The 21,367-nt window shown below is 31.7% G+C and overlaps 3 protein-coding genes across 4 annotated transcripts; all 3 read right to left on the bottom strand.

Moving 5' to 3' along the window:
- Window positions 1–6,778: 6,778 nt before the first annotated feature.
- On the bottom strand, window positions 6,779–7,459 carry LOC112035540 (transcription elongation factor TFIIS). The gene has a single exon (XM_024068359.1). The coding sequence runs from the start codon at window positions 7,457–7,459 to the stop codon at window positions 6,779–6,781; it is 681 nt and encodes a 226-aa protein (XP_023924127.1).
- Window positions 7,460–12,815: 5,356 nt separating this feature from the next.
- LOC111990363 (transcription elongation factor TFIIS) lies at window positions 12,816–13,931 on the bottom strand. Its single transcript, XM_024022139.2, has one exon. It carries the CDS (start codon window positions 13,587–13,589, stop codon window positions 12,909–12,911), a length of 681 nt encoding a protein of 226 aa, XP_023877907.1. The 5' UTR covers window positions 13,590–13,931; the 3' UTR covers window positions 12,816–12,908.
- An 847-nt stretch (window positions 13,932–14,778) lies between these two features.
- LOC112035536 (probable inactive leucine-rich repeat receptor-like protein kinase At3g03770) lies at window positions 14,779–20,025 on the bottom strand. Of its 2 annotated transcripts, XM_024068355.2 has the most exons (9): window positions 19,852–20,024; window positions 19,505–19,548; window positions 17,955–19,343; window positions 17,644–17,777; window positions 16,601–16,844; window positions 15,976–16,187; window positions 15,856–15,881; window positions 15,430–15,541; window positions 14,779–15,341 (listed from the first exon to the last, which is right to left on the bottom strand). In XM_024068355.2, the coding sequence occupies exons 3-9, from the start codon at window positions 19,303–19,305 to the stop codon at window positions 15,111–15,113; spliced, it is 2,310 nt and encodes a 769-aa protein (XP_023924123.1). In that variant the 5' UTR covers window positions 19,306–19,343; window positions 19,505–19,548; window positions 19,852–20,024; the 3' UTR covers window positions 14,779–15,110. The 2 variants fall into 2 exon arrangements, with proteins under 2 accessions (XP_023924123.1, XP_065624740.1); XM_065768668.1 differs by lacking the exon at window positions 19,505–19,548 and having other exon boundaries at window positions 19,852–20,025.
- Window positions 20,026–21,367: the final 1,342 nt, after the last annotated feature.

The raw sequence follows: 21,367 nt of genomic DNA, 5'->3' as shown, positions 1-21,367 counted from the left end.
TTTAATAATAAATGAATAGTTTAAATGTTTCACATCATATCCAATATATTAAGTTTACATAGATATTTTTTCAAAAAAAAAAAAGTTTTTATATATTAAAGTATATACACAATTGGTTTATTTATAATAATTTATCTAAATGTAAAGCTTATATATATATATATATAACTGAAGCCTTTGACTTTTGGTTGACTCTTCACAATTTTCCACATTATTAATTATTTTTTCCCCTTTAGCCGTAATCACACACACACACACACGCACACATATATATATTTTGTAGTCCAAACCATTGTTTTTTCGTTCATATATACTTTAGAAGTCTACTACGCTATACTCCTAACCCCGCCCTCACAATCCGTAGTATAGTATACTTGGAAGTCTACTTCTAGGCTAATATGTAGCCTACTTTCAGGCTACGGCTACCTCTATATATAATACACTGTTATCAAAGAAAAAACTGACCTGCTACAATTTTTTACGATCCTTTTTGTTCTTATTTTTTCCACATCATTAATTGATTTTTTTTTTTTTAAGTTTTATTTTTATAAAACTCTATTAGAATTCGTTTAGCCGCAAAAGACTACTACTCTCATGCTACTATTGTGAATTACAATTGAAGACAAAATCCCAACCATTCCCTTCCCTTCCCTTATAAGAACGATCTAAACCTCTCTTCTCTAGGGAATTATTCAACCACAGAGCTGATTAGATGACTCAATATAATCAATAAATGTATTGTTATTCTACATCCATTTTTTCTTATATCAAATTCAAAAATTTAAGTAGTAAAACTTCTCCTAAAAATTATAACCTCACACATGGTCAACAACTTTGGCATTCCTTTATTGTTTTTCATAAATGAGTCTTTAGTCTATTGTAGGTGAGTGTCATAGGGTAATTCCCCCCATAGGCTAATTCCCCCCCCCCCCCCCCCCTTTTGGTTTATTTAGAGAAGTCTCCTTTTGGTGAAAGTTTACTTGAGTAATTTTGGTGGCTCTATTTCTTTCTCTTCCCCCCTCTAAGTGCATGCCACTATATAATTGTATTGCATATTTGCATCTTTATAAGAAAAAAATAGACCATATTGCAACTTTTGCATTGTTAAAATTTCTATCTTTAATTTCATGATTTAGGTTTGTATCTTACTGAAAATAAATAACTAAATTTGTGAGAATCATAAATAAACAAGGGAAAGATATTGCTGTATACTTGTATGCTACAGTTGCCACATAATGTCTAAGGGTCTCATGTTCATTACACATGACCCTTGGACATATTGATAGGCCAAAAACGAATTGACCCTTTGTGATGAATTAATTGATTAATTAGTCAAGTTTAATTAATTAATCAAATTAACATGCAAATGCGTGGTAGCACAAACAAATCACCAATCAAACTAATTATACAGCGGAAAATAAATTGACACGGTGATTTGTTTACGAATGGGGAAAACCAACATGGCAAAAACCCCATCGGGTGATTTTAAGGTCACCACTCCTGAAATTCCACTATTATCACAACAAGCGGTTATAAGTAAAGGAATCCCAGTACCTTATACCAACTTATAGTTGAACCCTTACCCCAATACCCAATTGGACTTGTTCTGTAGTGACAATTTCTCTTTTTGATGCACAGCTCCCAGTACGTAACTAACCAATTGCGTGAATCCCAGTACGAGACTTCAATCACCAACTAGAGAAGGTTGTTGGCTGCAAAGCTCTTCAGTTCATCCATGATGAAGATCAAGAAGATGCTTGGTTACACAACTCTACGGTGCACAAACACAGCAACTTCTTCACAAGAATGATGAATTAGGGCAAAACTCTATCTCCGATCACAATTTGCTTGAACAAACTTTGTTCAATACTTGTGCAACTTGTGTCCTCTTTGACGGCCCTTAAAATAATCATTTTATATGTTTAGAGTTGTGAAAAAAAAAGCTCAAACACATAATCACGGATTAGAGTTAAAATAGATCTGAAATTCTGTTTTTCATAAACCTCGACAGATGCCTCTCTGTTGAGCTGCTATTGAGAAGCTGTCGAGCCATGGGGCTGGAACAGCTTCTTAAGCTCAATAGATAGCTAGCTGTCGAGCTTTAATGACAGACACCTTTTAGCTTGAAACTTGGACAAACTTGCATGTCTTCAACACTTGATCTTGAAACACTGTTTCTTAAAGTATTAAACACATCCTAGATCTACCCAAATACAAGTAAAGCGCGTTTTGTCAAAGAATTAGCCAATTACGTAAAGTAGTGACATATGTTACTAACAAGTGAATCACATATGTTCTAACACATATGTTGCTTTCTTTTTGCTTTCCTAATAAATAATTGTTGACGTTATTTAATGTTACCATAATTTTAGGGTTAATTAATATAAATATTGATTTCTTTTGAATTATATGTACTTAGCCAATTTTTGAACCAAGCTTTTCCCTTGAAATTGGTATGTTGCAATTGCCACATAATGTCTAAAGGTCTCATGTGCATTGCACATGACCCTTGGACACATATTGCTCTCTTTTTACTTTCCCAATAAATAATTGTTGATGTTATTTAATGTTACCCTAATTTTAGGGTTAATTAATATACGTATTGATTTCTTTTGAATTGTATGTACTCAGCTGATTTTTGGACCAAGCTTTGCCCTTGAAATTGGGTTGTTTATGTGTTTCATATTTGACAAAAATTTTAGTTGAAATTTTAGTCACAATAGGTTTGGAATAGATTGGATTATGCATTCCCAAGTAAAGTTTCAGCCCATAGATATCCGATTTCATTTAACAGATCCCTTTTCTCTTTGTCCAATTGGTTTTTGTATTATTTTAATTCTTTAATTTGATTGTATTTCTTTTGCTAATATTTATAATTTATTTTTGAATAACTAGCTTTTTCTTAATTTCTAATTATCTCTTTACCTCATTTTATCAAGTATTGATTTGATTATCATTCTTTTCTAACTAATTGTAGCATTGAAAAAAGTGAAAATAAATATATATATATATATATATATTTATTTATTTATTTAACATTTGCTAACTATTCCGTTCATCACATGGGTTAGCGACTAGTCATAACATAAAAGGATGTTGTCCACTACATCAAATGGATTATTTTAAATGTGATATCAACATAGTATATATATATATATATAAAGAGTAGATATATACACATTATCTTAAATGTAAAATATTAATTATTCCACTAATTTTCTACCAATTAGGCTCCATCCTACTCAAAAAAGTTAATTTATATTTAACTATAAAATAAATGGTGCATCTATTACAAATTACAACTTTTTTTTTTAGAGAGTTTCAATCTATGGCGTCCGCTCTTGATAATGTTCTTTATCATCAGACCAAGACACCAATCGGTTTTTGGTGTAGGCGGGGATTGAATCCCAGATCTCTTATTCAACCATCAGAGATTTTACTAATTGAGCTAATAGGAACCTACAACTTTATTTTTTTTTGGTAAACACAAGTTACATCTTTCCAACCTTCTCCCCTCTCCCCATGGGAAAATTATTGTGTACTCCCGGAGTACCATAAATGCGTACTCCCTCCTCTCACATGAATGGTGAGTCCTACTAATTAAATTCATGGTAGGACCCACCATTTATGTGAGAGAGATGAGTACGCATTTATTCTACTCTGGGAGTACATAATAATTTTTCCTCCTCATGTGGTGACACGTGTCCAAAGGTGAACACATGTTCAAACGTGGTTATGGCATATACCTCTTAATTTCCTTCAATCAAAAGGACATCACTTTTTTAGTTGTAGTCTATATAAATTTCAAAAAGTGCCCATTAATGTGCAGTGGCCAAAAAGAAAAAAAGAAAAAAGAAAAAAGAAAACCGCATAATAAGTGGTGTATATCAGTTTTAGAATTAACAACATTACCGATCCATTGAAGTATCCACCCAAAAACCTGTTTTTAATTCTTAAATGTAGAAAAATTTTCATCTCTCTCTCTCTCCTCCATAACATTTTGGTTTCTTAAATTATTCATTTCTCCATTAAGTTCTCAATGTGGAATCATAAATAATTATAAAGCCACATGATCCCTCTCTACCCATCTTATCCACCTCAATTTTTCTTTGATCCCTAAACATCCCAAAATTCAAGTCCTTCTACTTTTTTTTCCTAGGTTCTTGGTGCTCAATATGTTAAGGTTTTAGGTACGTTAGCTTCTCTCACCTAGATAGGTTACTGAAAATAATTGGTCAATTTTGTAAACACCCACACACACATATTATTTCCTTCATGTTAATGAATTTTTGAATGTAATAAAATTTTCAATTAGTTGGTTTGTGAAATTGTGACAAGATTTAAATTTTAGAGGAGATCCAAGAGCAATGACATCGAAGAATACTTCAAACGAACAACACCAAACAACAACTAAGTCCCACCATTGTCATATTCATTGAGAATTTTCAAGTTTTTTTAGTTGAAATACTATTTCAAATTCTTTTCTTTTTTCCTTTGATTTATTTAAGGTTTTTTATATACAATTTTCATTTTAAAATTATTAATTATATCATAAATCACATATCCATATAATTAATAACATCTGAATATACAAATATTTTAGTTTATCTTCTATTCGGTCCAGTTCGGTCTACTTTGGTCCCATTCGGTCATTTCGGTCTACTTTGGTCAACTTACTCCATTCGGTCAAGTTCAGTCCTATTCGGTCTAAATCAGTCCATTCGGTCCACTTCCGTCACATTTCATCCTTTTCGGTCTATTTTATTCCATTTGGTCTATTCGTCCAGTTCGGTCCACTTCTGTCTACTTTGGTATACTCAATCCACTTTCGTAAATATATAAATAAATAGTATATATATATATATATACTATTACTAAATAAATAAATATATAAATAAATATTATATATTATTAAATAATTTAATGAAATAATTAAAATTAAATTAATAAAAATCACATTCCAAAATTCTTATTTTAAGTAATTTTAGTTTTTCGGTTTATATTTCAATTATAAATAATTGGCTACTTTGTTGTAAGAATCTCAAACCATAGTTTCCATTCTTCTTTGGCGTAAATGTGATTTCCCTTCTGTCTTAATAATTGTTGTGTTGTGGTCTTATCAAAAAAAAATTGTTGTGGTCATTCATGCATACAATTATGCCTATAATATTCAAATATGGTTACAAAATCATTGCAATAATTTTTGTGCAATCTATAAAACCTATTGTTTGTATTAGGCAATTAATCAGGACAAAATGGGCTTTTGCCCTTTTCGGGAAAATTAAAATAGCTTTATACCCCCTTTCCCAAACTAATTAGGAAAATGTATCTCTTTTAAAACTCGATTTATAATAAATCGAGTTAGAAAAAAAATAATTCTGAAGCTCTATAATGACGATTTAAAGAGCATATAGTGACGTTTTAAAAACCTATAATGACTTTTTTAACTCGACTTTCATGAAATCAAGTTATAGGCAATTTTTTTACCTATAACTTGATTTCATGGAAGTCAAGTTAAAAAAAGGCCACTATAGGTCCTTAAAAACGTCACTATAGAGCTTAACTCAATTTTGAGTAAGTCTAGTTTTAAAAGAGGGGTATTTCCTTAATTAGTTTGAAAAGGGGGGCATAAGGCTATTTAATTTGCCCGAAAAGGGCAAAAGCCCATTTTGTCCCAATTAATCAAATAGTCACATAGCTCATTGAAATGCTATCCAAATGTTGTGTGAAACTCAAATTGTCACCTCTAAGAACAACTAAATAGTAAACCAAAGGATGAAAAGAGAGAACCTGTGCTTAGGAATTATAACACAAAACTAACCAAATTTATATACCATCACAAATCTTCCATAATAAAGAAAAAACTAGCATAGAATAGAAAACAAAGAATTTGAGGTAAAAATTAAATAAAAATTAACAAAAAACTCATTATTCTTTGGAATAGTTTAGCTCCCCCTCTTACTTTAAAAAAAAAAAAAAAAATCTTATTTGAAGTCAAGCGAATCTTGAGAAGTACAAAATTATTATTTTCCTTTTTATTTATTTATTTTTTGATTTTATATTAAATAATTAGATACCAATTTATGCTTTGGTTCGATTTCTATTTATATTTCTTATGGTTTATGATTTCTTTCAATTTGAATTTATTTTTTGACTGATAGGTGAATTTGATTGGATTTAAATTAATCTTATTTATTTTATGGTTGCTTATAATGCTTTTGTTATATTTAATTTTTTCAATTTTATGCCTTCTTGTAGATTTAGTATAGTTTTGTCATGTCCTAATATATTTAATTTATTAGAATGTTATGGACTTGTGAGTTGTGACTATTCAAAATATTAGAAAAAACTCAGAAGGGAAAAATGACTTTAATTAAGATGTTCAATTGGCCGTTTATATATTTTTTATTATTTTGAGTGCTAATATATAAGAACTATACTAGTTAAAATTTCTAACAATAATCTTGTGCTATTTTATATATATATATACACACACTCAAACACACAAACATGAAAAAATGTGAAATAATTAAGCACACATTGATAATCTTTTATATGTATCACCTTTATCAATCATATGATATATCTATGGCTAAAGCTGAAGAAGTGAAAATCAAACAGTTTAATTAGAACAACATATCAGGCGAGAAGATTAAAAATGAAAACTTGATAAATGAGAAAGAAAATCTTGACATATAAACCTAAAAATCTTGACTAATAATAATTCTTTTCAAGAGTACTAGTGTTCCTCAGAATCAATTCTAGAGGCCTAATATAGTTAAACCTTCCAGCGTTTGTTGCATTTGACGCAAGTGATATAAGTTGTTATGGGCTCATCGGCACTCCGGGTCTGCAACTGGTAGTAGGTGCACTTGCGCTCGCGGCACCGGCTGCACTGGAACATGTCCGTGGTGGCCTTATCTTCTTCATCAGCATCATGCACACACCTCTTCAACTTTTTCAACTTTATCTGAATGTTCTCACGCTGTCTTTTCTCGCTGGCCATCTCTTCGGCACTCATGGTTACAAGGGTCTCCGCCTTGATCTTTCCAAGAACAACCTTTCGCCTCAAATCCGGGTTCTTTGGGTCTTTGAGATTGAACAAGACTGACCGATACTTAGCCTTCTTGATTGGATTAGACCACCCAATTCTTTCGTACATCGCAGACTCTACTGCAGCAGCCACTTCAACGGGGTCAAAAGCTGGTGATATGCTCTCATCAGTTTCAGATGATACTCTTGAAAAGGCCTCTGCCAACAGTTTCCTAACGCTCTCACGATAATCACAGTTCTTGATCGACTTGGAATCTTGAAGATGATGATGATCAATCTTCTTCTTCGCTGTTACCTTGAGTGTTTCGGTTTCTGTTTCTGCATTAGGAACAGTAGTAGCTGACTTGATTATCAGTCTCTTTCTGTTTGGAACCCCGAAGTCTTTTTCAATGCTCAGTGCCGCCATTGTCAAGTTTGATTCAGAATCTTGATGATCAAGAAGAATAAACTTCAAAATATCAGTCTCTTTGGAACCCCAGTAATCTTGTGTCTCTGTCAAACCCTTGCCCCTTGTTCTCCAAATTGAAGAACGTATCAGAAAACAAGCAGAAACTCAACAAGGTATTAATTCTAAAAGGAAGACTATGTAATTCTGTCTTGCCTTTCCAGGTTGTTTTATACTCAACAATGGTTGTTGTTTCCGACACCCTCAAGGAATACGAAGAGGTATAGGAAATTTGAAGGTCGGTGAGGTGATGAGGGCTTATTTAAATACTTTTTGCTAACAATTTTACTCATCCTAAAAAAGACATGTGAATGCAAAATTCAAAAGGTTTAATATATGATATTATGTTCAAAAGCTGATCATTGAAGCTTACATGTTTCACTTTTTATTTTTATTTTTTAATAAATAGTTTAAATGTTTCACATCATATCCAATATATTAAGTTTACATATACATTTTTTCAAAAAAAAGTTTACATATATTAAAGTATATACACAATTGGTTTATTTATTATAATTTATCTAAATGTAAAGCTTATATATATATATATATATATATTTATTTATTTATTTATTTATTGAAGTCCAAACCATTGTTGCTTCGTTCATATATATTTTAGAAGTCTACTACGCTAAATTCCTAATCCCTCCCTCACAATCCGTAGTATAGTATTCTTGGAAGTCTACTTCTAGGCTAATACGTAGCCTACTTTTAGGCTGCGGCTACCTCTATATATAACACATTGTTATCAAAGAAAAAACCGATCGACCCTGCTACAATTCTTCACGACCCCTTTTGTTCTTATTTTTTTCACATCATTAATTAATTATATTTTTAGTTTTATTTTTATAAAACTTTATTAGAATCGGTTTAGCCGCAAAAGACTACTACTCTCACACTACTATCGCGAATTACAATTGAAAAAAAAATCCCAACCATTCCCTTTCCTTATAAAAACGGTCTCAGCCTCTCTTCTCTAGGGACTTATTTAGCCACAGAGCTGATTAGATGACTCAATATAATCAATAAATGTTTTGTTGTTCTACATCCATTTTTTCGTAGATTTAATTCAAAATTTTAAGTAGTAAAACTTCTCCTAAAAATTATAACCCCACACACGGTCAACAACTTTGGCATTCCTTTATTGTTTTTCATAAATGTAGGAGAGAGTCATATGGTAAGTTTATTTTTGAATAACTAACTTTGTCTTTATTTCTAATTATCTCTTTACCTCTTTTTATCAAGTATTGATTTGATTTTCATTCTGTTTTAACTAATTGTAGCGTTGAACAAAGTGAATATATATTTATTTATTTAACATTTGCTGACTATTTCATGCATTGCACGAGTTAGGGACTAATCATAACATAAAATGATGTTGTCCATTACATCAAATGGATTATTTTAAACGTGATATCAACAAAGTGTGTGTATATGCACACACACACGCACACACATACAAACATTATCTTAAATGTAAAATATTAATTCCACTAATTTTCTACCAATTAGACTCCATCCTACCAAAAAAAATTAATTTATATTTAACTAGAGAATAAATGGTGCATCTATTACAAATTACAACTTTTTTTTTTTTGGTAAACACAAGTTACATCTTTCCCACCATACTATATTTTACAAATTACAAATATGGGGTATTTGACACTAATTAAAACTGATTGTGTATTGTGGGTTCCAGTTAGCTCAACTGGTAAAGTTTTTGATTGTTGAATAAGAGATCTAGGGTTCAATCTTTAATTGGTGTCTTGGTCTGATGATAAAGAGCTATCATCAGAAGCCGATGCCATAAGTTGAAAATTCTCTCAAAAAAAAAAAAAAAAAAGAGCTGTTACATGTGAGTATTATTTTCTCAAATTGCTCTAATAAAAACGACATCGTTATGGCATATACCTCTTAATTTCCTTCAATCAAAAGGACATCATTTTTTTGGTTGTAGTCCATATAAATTTCAAAAAGTGCCCATTAATGTGTAGTGGCCAAAAAGAAAAAAAGAAAAAAAAAACACATAATAAGTGGTGTATATCAGCATAGTTGTCAAATCGTGAATCGCATCGTGAATCGATTTTTAATTTTTTCGTATCGTGTATCGTATCGTATCGTGTATCGTAAGATACATAAACACTTAATAAAATTTATAAATATAAATATATAAATGATATATTTATTATAAATTTTAAATATGTTTAACTAATGACTAATTTATTCCTCACTTATGTAATAATATTTAACAAACTAACTAAATAAATCAAACTAGCATGTGTTCATAACATACACATTAAAATTACTTAAATTCAAAAGTGATAATATATTACAAATGACTCAAAAATAATAATTTATTTTCATCATATTTATCAAATTGCCTAATCAACCCCATCTAAGTCAACGCTATCATCATATTTATAATTTTGCAAATTTATTTCTTCATTAAAATTTTCTTCATCGTTATTCGTCATTAACATTTACTATCTCTTCTTGTTCTTTCCATTTCTATAATTTTTTTTTGGCATTCTAGTTTCTTGGACTTATAACAATAACGATTAAAATAAAAATAAAAAATTTTAAAAAAAATTCAAATATTAAAGTGAAAGGTAAGTGTGTACTGTGTAGTCAATTGTAGGAGCGAGGGGAAAAAAACTTATGAATATGTTATTTTAGTAAGCTAAATTAAGAAAACTAATAATTTTGTGTTAAAAACAAACCTAACAACTTGTTAGATTCAAATAAAAGTACAAATTTTAACAAAAAATCTCATTTTAAAGCATTTGTCTATATATCGTACAATACGTACAATTTTACGATACGATACGATTCATACGATACACACACTGTATTGTACGATTCATGAGCACTTACGATACGGAACTTTTTACACACGATTCGATACGTATCGTATGATACGTATCGCATATCGTACGATACTGACAACTATGTATATCAGTTTTAGAATTAACGACATTACCGATCCATTGAAGTATCCATCCAAAAACTTGTTTATAATTCTTAAATGTAGAAAATTTTTCATCTCTCTCTCTCTCTCTCTCTCTCTCTCTCTCTCTCTCTCTCTCTCTCTCTCTCTAATTATATAGCCACATGATCTCTCTCTACCTATCTTCTCCACCTCAATTTTTCTTTGATCCCCAAACATCCCAAAATTCAAGTCATTCTACTTTTTTTTTTCCTAGGTTCTTGGTGCTCAATATGTTAAGGTTTTAGGTACGTTAGCTTCTCTCACTCACCTTGATAGGCAATTGAAAATAATTGGTCAATTTTGTAAACTCCCACACACACATATTATTTCCTTCATGTTAATGAATTTTTGAATGTAATAAAATTTTCAATTAATTGATTTGTGAAATTGTGACAAGATTTAAGTTTTAGAGGAGATCCAAGAGCAACGACATCGAAGAATACTTCAAACGAAGAACACCAAACAACAACTAAGTCACCACCATTGTCATATTCATTGAGAATTTTCAAGTTTTTTTAGTTGAAATACTATTTCAAATTCTTTTCTTTTTTCCTTTGATTTATTTAAGGGTTTTTTATATATATATTTTTTTATGTGCAATTTTCATTTTAAAATTATTACTTATATCATAAATCACATAGCCATATAATTAATAACATTTGAATATACAAACATTTTAGTTTATCTTCTATTCGGTCCAGTTCGGACTACTTTGGTCCTATTTGTCTATTCCGGTCTACTTCGATCCACTACAGTCTACTTACTCCATTCGGTCTAGTTAGGTCCTATTCGGTCCATTTCAATCTAACTCAGTCTATTCGGTCCACTTCGGTCACATTCAGTCCATTTCAGTCTATTTTTGTTCACTTGGTCTATTCGATCCAGTTTGGTCCACTTTGGTCCATTCAATCCACTTTCGTGAATATATAAATAAATAGTATATATATATATAATATAATATATTACAAAATAAATAAATAAATATTATATACTATTAAATAATTTAATGAAATAATTAAAATTAAAATAATAAAAATCACATTCCAAAATTCTTATTTTATGTAATTTTAGTTTTTCGGTTTATATTTCCATTATAAACAATTGGTTACCTTGTTGTATTCCATTCTTCTTTGGCGTAAACGTGCTTTCCCTTTTGTCTTAACAATCGTTGTGTTGTGGTCTTATAAAAAAAAATTGTTGTGGTCGTACATGCATACAATTATGCCTATAATATTCAAATATGGTTACAAATTCATTGCAATAATTTTTGTGCAATCTATAAAACCTATTGTTTGTATTAGGCAATTAATCAAATAGTCACATAGCTCATTGAAATGCTATCCAAATGTTGTGTGAAACTCAAATTGTCACCTCTAAAAACAACTAAATAGTAAACCAATTTAAGTTAAACCAAAGCACGAAAAGAGAGAACCTGTGCTTAGGAATTATAACACAAAACTACCCAAATTTATATACCATTACAAATCTTCCATAATAAAGAAAAAAAAAATAGCCTAGAATAGAAAACAAAGAAAATTTGAGGTGAAAATTAAATAAAAATTAACAAAAAACTCATTATTCTTTGGCATAGTTTAGCTCCCCCCTCTTACTTTAAAAAAAAAAAAAAAAAAAAAATTCTTATTTGAAGTCAAGCGAATCTTGAGAAGTACAAAATTCTTCTTTTTCCTTTTTATTTATTTTTTTGGTTCTATATTAAATAATTAGATACCAAATTATGCTTTGGTTCGATTTCTATTTATATATCTTATGGTTTATGATTTCTTTCAATTTGAACTTACTTTTTGACCACAATAGTCGAATTTGATTGGATTTAAATTAATCTTATGTATTTTATGGTTGCTTATAATGCTTTTGTTATATTTAATTTTATCAATTTTATATCTTCTAGTAGATGTAGTATAGTTTTGTCATGTCCTAATATTTAATTTATAAGAATGTGAGTTGTGACTATTCAAAATATTAGGAAAAACTCAAAGGGAAAAAATGACTTTAATTACGATGTTCAATTGGCCGTTTATATTTCTTACTATTTTGAGTGCTAATAAGAACTATACTAATTAAAATTTCTAACAATAATCATGTGCTATTTTTTATATACATACACACTCAAACACACAAACATGAAAAAAAAAAAAAAAAAAAAAAGGTGAAATAAGCACACATTGATAATCTTTTATATGTATCACCTTTATCAATCATATGATATATCTATGGCTAAAGCCGAAGAAGAGAAAATCAAACAGTTTAATTAGAACAACATATCAGACGAGAAGATTAAAAATAAAAGCTCGATATATGAGAAAGAAAATCTTGACATATAAAACTAAAAATCTTGACTAATAATAATTATTTTCAAGAGTACTAGTGTTCCTCAGAATCAATTCTAGAGGCCTAATATAGTTAAATCTTCCAGCGTTTGTTGCATTTGACACAAGTGATATAAGTTGTCATGGGTTCATCGGCACTCCGGGTCTGCAACTGGTAGTAGGTGCACTTGCGCTCGCGGCACCGGCTGCACTGGAACATGTCAGTGGTGGCCTTATCTTCTTCATCAGCATCATGCACACACCTCTTCAACTTTTTCAACTTTATCTGAATGTTCTCACGCTGTCTTTTCTCGCTGGCCATCTCTTCGGCACTCATGGTTACAAGGGTCTCCGCCTTGATCTCTCCAAGAACAACCTTTCGCCTCAAATCCGGGTTCTTTGGGTCTTTGAGATTGAACAAGACTGACCGATACTTAGCCTTCTTGATTGGATTAGACCACCCAATTCTTTCGTACATCGCAGACTCTACTGCAGCAGCCAATTCAACCGGGTCAAAAGCTGGTGATATGATCTCATCAGTTTCAGATGATACTCTTGAAAAGGCCTCTGCCAACAGTATCCTAACGCTCTCACGATAATCAGAGTTCTTGATCGACTTGGAATCTTGAAGATGATGATGATCAATCTTCTTCTTCGCTGTTACCTTGAGTGTTTCGGTTTCTGTTTCTGCATTAGGAACAGTAATAGCTGACTTGATTATCAGTCTCTTTCTGTTTGGAACCCCGAAGTCTTTTTCAATGCTCAGTGCCGCCATTGTCAAGTTTGATTCAGAATCTTGATGATCAAGAAAATAAACTTCAAAATATCAGTCTCTTTGGAACCCCAGTAATCTTGTGTCTCTGTCAAACCCTTGCCCCTTGTTCTCCAAATTGAAGAACGTATCAGAAAACAAAAAGAAACTCAACAAGGTATGAATTCTAAAAGGGTGACTCTATGTAATTCTGTCTTGCCTTTCAAGGTTGTTTTATACTCAACAATGGTTGTTGTTTCCGACACCCTCAAGGAATACGAATAGGTATAGGAAATTTGAAGGTCGGTGAGGTGATGAGGGCTTATTTTAATTTGGTTCTAGCCGTTGGTGCTGCTGTTTGGTATTTATTTTCGAGTTTTATTGTTTTTACTTTTTATTGTTTTTATTTTTAATTATTTTCGAGTTTTATTGTTTTTATTTTTAAGAGAAAGATAAACTGATTTTTACTTTTTACTATTGAAGATTGAGAAGATTTTATTTACTGAGCGGCTTTTAAATTTTTAATGGGTCCCCTTCCTTGCAAATGAAATCAATTATTACATCTAATAAGTAATATCTCTATTTTGCGTTCTCAGGAAAAAAAAAAAAAAAAAAAAAAAAACTCTATTCTGCGATTTGCTATTAATTTCCGTATTTTACGAGTACCTAAATTTTAATTTTCAATTTTTCACGATAGTAAAGTAGTAATTAGTTAACAAAGCTTATAACAACAGTAGGGTACAAAATTGAGAATATTCTTTTTAAAAATTGTATATTTTTAGTCTACATAATTGTGTACGTTTATTTGAAAAATTATATTATTTTACTGTATAAAATTGTGTATATTATTTGAAAATTTGTGTAAATTGAATATATAGAATTGTGTATGTTTTTTGAAAATTGTTTATGTTCAATGTACAAAATTGTTTACATTACATAAAAATTTGTGTATGTCAAATATACAGAGTTGTGTAAATTCTTATATAGAATCTGTACATTCTTTGAAAATATTTCTTAATTGTTTTCTCCCCATTTTTGTGTTGGAATAGAAACTTCTAGCTGTTTCGAGGCCGATTGATTTTCTTAAATGATTTGTGCCACCAAATATGCTTTCCCTTTAACAAGATGAATATTATTTCACTAGCAAAAGAAAAATGAATATATGTTGTTCACATTCTTCCTCAATGGACTGTACCACAACATGGGATTACCCTTGTATAATTGTGACTTTGCCCATAAAACTATTTCAATTCTAATGGACAAATATTGTAATTCATGTACAAGTTTGTCAAGGAAAAGATCTCTACCTTTCATTTGGAACTAGTAATTCCCTAGTTGCTGAAAACCATTAAACTAGCATAGCAACTAATTCTGTCAATCATATTACAATTACAGTTAAATGCAAACAATTACTATGAGCTCTGCCCAGATTGAGGCACACTAATGTGTTTACATAACCTCAGAAGTTGGCTACATCTTTCTACATCAGCAATGAAATGGAGGAGCAGCTCCATGCAGAGAGAGAGGGAGGGAAAAATCATTAAATCATTGAGGCGATGCAGCGTCAAATCTATGATCACCACTAACAGTTCCCTGGATTTGAGCTGCATACTGTAAGTTCCAAAGTACATCCTCAATAGAGGGACGGCTACATGACTCGAGAGAAATACATTTGCTCATTATGGAAAGCACAATTGATAACGATTCTTGTGAGCAAGTGGCTTGCACAATTGGGTCAAGTATTCGTTTCTGGCCATCCAGGGAGTTAATAGAAGCCTGCAAAAAGAGGAATCTAGTATCAAGAAAATGTTTCTCATATACAATGCACATATATTCTGTAGTTGGTCAGAATGGCAGCACATACTATTTCATTCAGCAAGAGTGCGTCCCTTCTAGCACATACTGAAGGTCCAACAAGTGCCTCAAGTAATATGAATCCAAAGCTACAAACATCATCCTCTAAGTTTTTCATTTGCCTGAAGACATTACAATATAAACCAACAATGATCAATGTGCTAAACTTGCAGCAAGGATACATTTCATAGCATTCATGAATTTCCAAATAAATAAAAGACTATCAAAAATTTGTCTGCTCAATGTAAATAGAAGTGATCTGATTTAAAATCTTGATAGACTAATATCTAGACATTTCTAGGTAGCACTTGGATGAAGTTGTTCATGGTCAATTCCTCCAGCCCATCCAAGAAGTTCCATTTCCATTTGCATTAGAAATTAAAAAAAATATCAGTATATGACATCAAGAAAATGCAGTGATTAAAAAAAACATTACCATGATTTATAGCCTTCTACTTTTGCCTGAAAATGAAGGGCACAAGTCAATAACCACTAACAACGAAGAATTTAGTGCAAAGCCAATCAATCAATCAATCAATAAAAATTAGATCCCTACCCCACATTTGTCAGTTTCTTCTGAGATAATGGACAATCCATAGTCACTCAACTTTGCCATCCCATGCTCATTGAGCAGGATATTATTTGTCTTCAGTCGATTGTGGAAGAAACCAGGAATAATTCCAGTGTGGAGGAAATGCACAGCCTTGGCAATACTGATTAGAATTGCCAATCTTTCTGACCAATTGAAAACCTTTCCATAGCTATTCTCTACAAATATAAAGCAGCTATACTTAGAATGTAATGCGCAACTGTATAGTGCTGCAAACAAACATGGGAAGACCAAGTCCCATGGATGTTCTATTTCTTTAAAAACCCTATTTTAGTTAAAACAAGTGCAATTTTATCTGTGAGGATAGTTGTTTCCTGCACTAGTTGATTGCTAAATATTTTTAAAAGAAGAATATAAACTAATTTGAAGGATTTGTGCATAAAAAGTGAAGCTGCAAATTGAACAGCCCTGCCTAAAGATTAAAGTACCAAAAGTTTGATATTGGATATCAAGTATTTGAACTCACACACACACAGACACAAAAAAGAAAAAGGAGGGCTGCATAAAATTGTATAAACCTAAACATCCTATTTCCTCCAGGAACAGTTCTTATTAAGTCTTTAAAAATTACCTGCAAGATGAGTACAAAAGCTCCCACTGGGAAGATATTCAGATATAAGAAAGATTTTATTCGTGCTGAAATCATCTCTTCCACCAACATCAACACAATGCCCCAAAAGGCATACCAAATGTGGGTGACGAAGCTTTGCAAGCAGGTCCAACCTGAGTTTAAGATTTCGAATTGAATATTTCTTTGACAAAGGCATACACCTAATAGCAACTAGGGCCCCATTCTCTAATCTTCCTTTGTAAAGCTGCAAGACAAAGGAGAGAGAGAGATTAAGAGAATCTGATATGACGTAAATAAAAACTTAGAAAGTTGAGTAAAAGCACTCACATTCAACTTTCATAATGAGAAAAATGTGCTCAACTAAGATGGCAGCCTAACAGTAAAAGCTTACGTATTTCAAGTCCTTCCAATGAACTTGATATAATGGCAATCTAGCTTGAAGTAGCAAAACACATAATAGTTATGACATATAATGTCATTAAATACTACCACAACCAAGCATATCCCACTGAACGATTTTTTGGGGTTAAATTTTACCCTTTTATGCCACCAAATGAGTCACATATGTCATATGTCATATGTGGCTGCATAAACTTTGTACCTTGGTGTTACTACCAAAATTCAGAAGAGGGCACTCAGAAACCAAAAACAAGTGGCTATGCAATTGCAATTGTTCATAAAACACCCCCCCTCCCAAAAAAAAAAAAAAAAAAAAAAAAAAATTGTATATGTCATCATGAACTTTTAAGGCTACAGTAACAGTTACTTAGAACATAATTCGAATCGTAAGGCTGACAACCTTTACTCTCTTCTGAATAATAAGGAACCAAATGTCTCATCCCCTATAACCATGACTATTGTGACTTGGAGTGCATCAATTAAAGGGTACTTGAAATCTTTAGACATGGGGTTTAGCTGTCTAAATATGCACCTTCTTTAACCAGTTACCATTTAAAAGCTTGATAAAACAAAGATGATCACTGTGATATTTACCCTACATTTCATAAATACTTTTATAGCATATTAGAAGTTTTAGACAGTACCTTTCCATATGAGCCTTCTCCCATAAAGGCAGAATTATCAAAGTTGTTTGTAGCTTCTTTTAACTCTTCGAAAGTATAAGACCGACACACTGGAAGACTTGACGTGCCAAACTTTGCAGCTTCAGAAACAAATCCTAAACAAGAAAAAATGTGGTTACAATTATGTTCATCAGTTTTAAAAATCACATTCAGTTGTCCCCATACCCTAACAACACTATTTTTTGTTCCAAATTCATACACACTTTAGCAATGTTTTCGTTACAAAGAGAAAAAAAAAAGTCATTTTACATTTTCTTTAGAGGATGACCTACTTGCACTTGCTAGAAGCTCAGAGGAGAACCCAGCGGCAGAGCTATCTTGCACTGTTTTATGCAATAAATGTTGTTCTGATATCCCTCTAGGGAAATATATTCTCCACAACATGAGAAATCCATAAGCCAGAAGCATCATAAGTATGAAGACTCCTATAATTAAGCCCACTAAAATTCCTGCATTTCTTCTTTTGGATTGTTTCTTCATGTAGACTTCCATACAATATGATTCAACATGCTGATGCCTTGTATTAAAGGATAAGCAATTCCCATCAACCTCAACAATTCTCTTGTCTGAATTAGTGTTAAAACAAGAAGGCAATCCCCCCATTAACTTATTATTAGATATATCAATGAACTCAAGTTTGCTTCCACAGCTTAGATGGTCCGGAAGTGACCCACTTAACATGTTTGATGCTATATTCAAGAAACTGATATTAGGCAAAGAGAAAACTGCATAAGGAGGTTTGCCTCTAAGTACATTGAATGACAAGTCAAGGTGTTGAAGCTGACTTAATTGGCCATATTGCTGAGGAATCTCACCAAAGAAGGAGTTGTTGCTAAGGATAACCATGACCACTCCTTTAGGCATTTTTGGTAGCACAGAATCTAATTTGTTGGCACTCAAATCCAACACATGTAAGCTAGTTAAGCTACTAAGATGTGGTAATTTCCCAGACACGCCATTGCTAGACATAATAAGATCAGTGAGAGTGGTGATACCTAGAATTGAAGATGGAAATTGACCTTTCAACTGGTTGTTCCTCAAGCTTAGAATTGTCAGATTGGACAATGAATCAAACCAATTGGGGACAGTATCATTAAAAAAGTTATCATCTAGCTTAAGAGTTTGAAGCTTCACCATTGTAGATATCTTAGGAGGAACCGAACCAAAAAGAAAATTTGAACTCAAATCCAGATATTCAAGTGAAGAAAGTCTATGAATTTTGTCTGGAAGTGGACCCCAAATGCCCAAAGATACCAAACTAAGAACTCTCAAATTGGTTAGTCTTGCCAGGGTGGCCACAAAAGAATCCAAAGAGAAGTTTTCTGATAAAGTTTGTTTTGGAATTGCAAACCCATGAAAGTCACTAACTTTGGCAGTCTTGTCACCTACAATTCTGAGTTCTGTGACAAAGTTGTCTTGGCATGTGATATTTACTTGTGGAAATGAAGATAAATAGCAAAAATCTATGCTACGATTATTCCAAATCTCCAATTGATTTGGGTACTCCAAGTGCTTTCTAAGCTGCTGAAGTACTTGGGTTTGAGAAGACTGTAATGGATAAGTACCAAGAACAAAGAAACTCCATGTAAAACAGAAAAGCAAAAACAAGCAACACCACCCCATTGAACTCTCTTTCTTGTCAATGCTTCATGGACCAATAGCTGTCATTTAATAGCACAAAACAAGGCAAAAATTTATCAGTGAAACAGAGATTGACCTTGTAAATATCAAGCAGAGGCGGCTGATATTCAAAATATATCTATTCCATGCTTTAAAGGAAAATCCATTAAAGCAGTACACATAGAGAAGTTGCCAACTTCACCTTTAAATTAGTCAAAGTTGAATCCTTGAGCAAGTTCCACAGTGCTAACCAAAAACAGAGAGCAAGTTTTGCAGAGTTTATGAAGGAGAAACAGGTGAAAACAGATATTGAAGTTTCAGATTGATAAACAAAACTAATTCAAATGAGATATATGTTGAATGCTTCAAAGAAGGTAAGGAAAACCCATGAAGGAAAACATGTATTATGTATAACGTACATACATGAAAATGATTTGTGGAAGTGATCCTATACTAAGTGAACAAACGCAAAGTGCCAACAACCAGGGAATACTAACAGTAACTCCATGTTTTTTTGATGTAAAATTTGTGATTTGAGAGGTGGGGTACCTGGTTGGTTTTAATGCATTTAGTGCTTCCACATGGTGCTATATCTAGGAGATTGCGTGCTCTCTCTATTTCTCTCTCTCTCTCTTTCGCAGTAAGGCATCTGGGTCTTCATTGGTAGCACCACTGCAAGTGTAAATTTTCACTCTCATTGAGCAGTGAACAAAGCAAAGTGACAAGCTAGTGCGTTATATAGAAGAGGTTAAAGTGACAACTGATAAACGTAGGCAAGACTTTAAACAGTTCGTCTAGGAGAAAGTTGAATTTTCAGATACAAAGCTTAGTCACACAACAAATTTTATAATTCTTTTCATTGTTATTGGTGAGGTATTGTGTGATTGGTAGGTGAATGTAAAAGTGATTTTATTTTAATTGTAATTATTATTATTATTATTATTTATGTAGAATTGTAAATGTGATAGAATATCATTTGCTTTGGTGTAGGTAAGATTTAAACTTTAAATCTTTTTTTTGACAACAAAAAACTTATTAATTGAAATAACAAAAATTCATACTTTAATCGCAACTTATTAACTTACTACTTAATAAGTTAGGATAATTATTGTGGAAAAATAAATAAATTTTGATTCATAAGTCATATCATTACTCTTTTCTTTCTATTCTTGTCTGTAATACGTACTATTGTACTGACCTTTGGTCATGTCTAACTTTTCAAAAATACCAAAATGGCTTTGATAGTTCTTTTTATTTTTATTTTATAACTATAAGTTAGATCTGAGAGTTCTATTTGGAAAATGATATTTACCTGATTACTTAAGGCTCCCTGGCCTGTGCTGTGCATGCATGTGCCTATATGATGTTACATTACATGAGAGAGACAGTGAAGTTTTGTTTGTTTTTGAGGCTTCCTAAAATGGATCTCAAGAGGCATCAAATATTATGGTTCCATGTATTGTAAATTTGTACTTTTGGGAACATTTGTATCCTGAATTCTTGCCCCTAAATTGGATCCTCTAGTAATCCTCTTCATCTCCATTAGGAAGTTTGTTTAACGACCACTGTGGAGAGCATGGGAGGTGACTGGACAGTTCTAGTGCCTCAAACCTCAAACCTATAAGTATATGAAACTTAATAAATTTTGTTAGTATCACATTGAATCCCAAACTTTTAAGATTGTATCAATTTAAATCTTAATTTTTAAAAAATTTAATTTGGGGGTTTGGTTTGTAAGTTTGATTGGAGGTTTAACTTGATAGTACAATTTTAAAAAAGCAGTAGATTCAATTTGAACTAAACTAAACTATAGGTTGAATTTGTATCCCTCTTAACCTTTACTCTTTAATCTAAAACTTTTGAGATTATAGAATTTGTTGAAAAATATTGTGTTAGTAAAATATAATTTTCCCCCAAAAACATAATCCAGTCATTGAAATCATAATCAAATGAAGGACAGATTGGTAATTACAATGCATGTCCTTGGAATTTGTGGTTCCTAGTTGCCATAACTTGACAGGCTGTCTCTAATATGATATCAGCAAATCTCATTAGCCCATACTAT

This window comes from Quercus suber, unplaced genomic scaffold (genome assembly GCF_002906115.3).
Source record: "Quercus suber isolate HL8 unplaced genomic scaffold, Cork oak 2.0 scaffold_984, whole genome shotgun sequence".
NCBI classification, from domain to species: Eukaryota; Viridiplantae; Streptophyta; class Magnoliopsida; order Fagales; family Fagaceae; genus Quercus; species Quercus suber.
The sequence above is the reverse complement of the archived record's forward strand: the minus strand, read 5'-3'. Positions and strand labels throughout refer to the sequence as shown.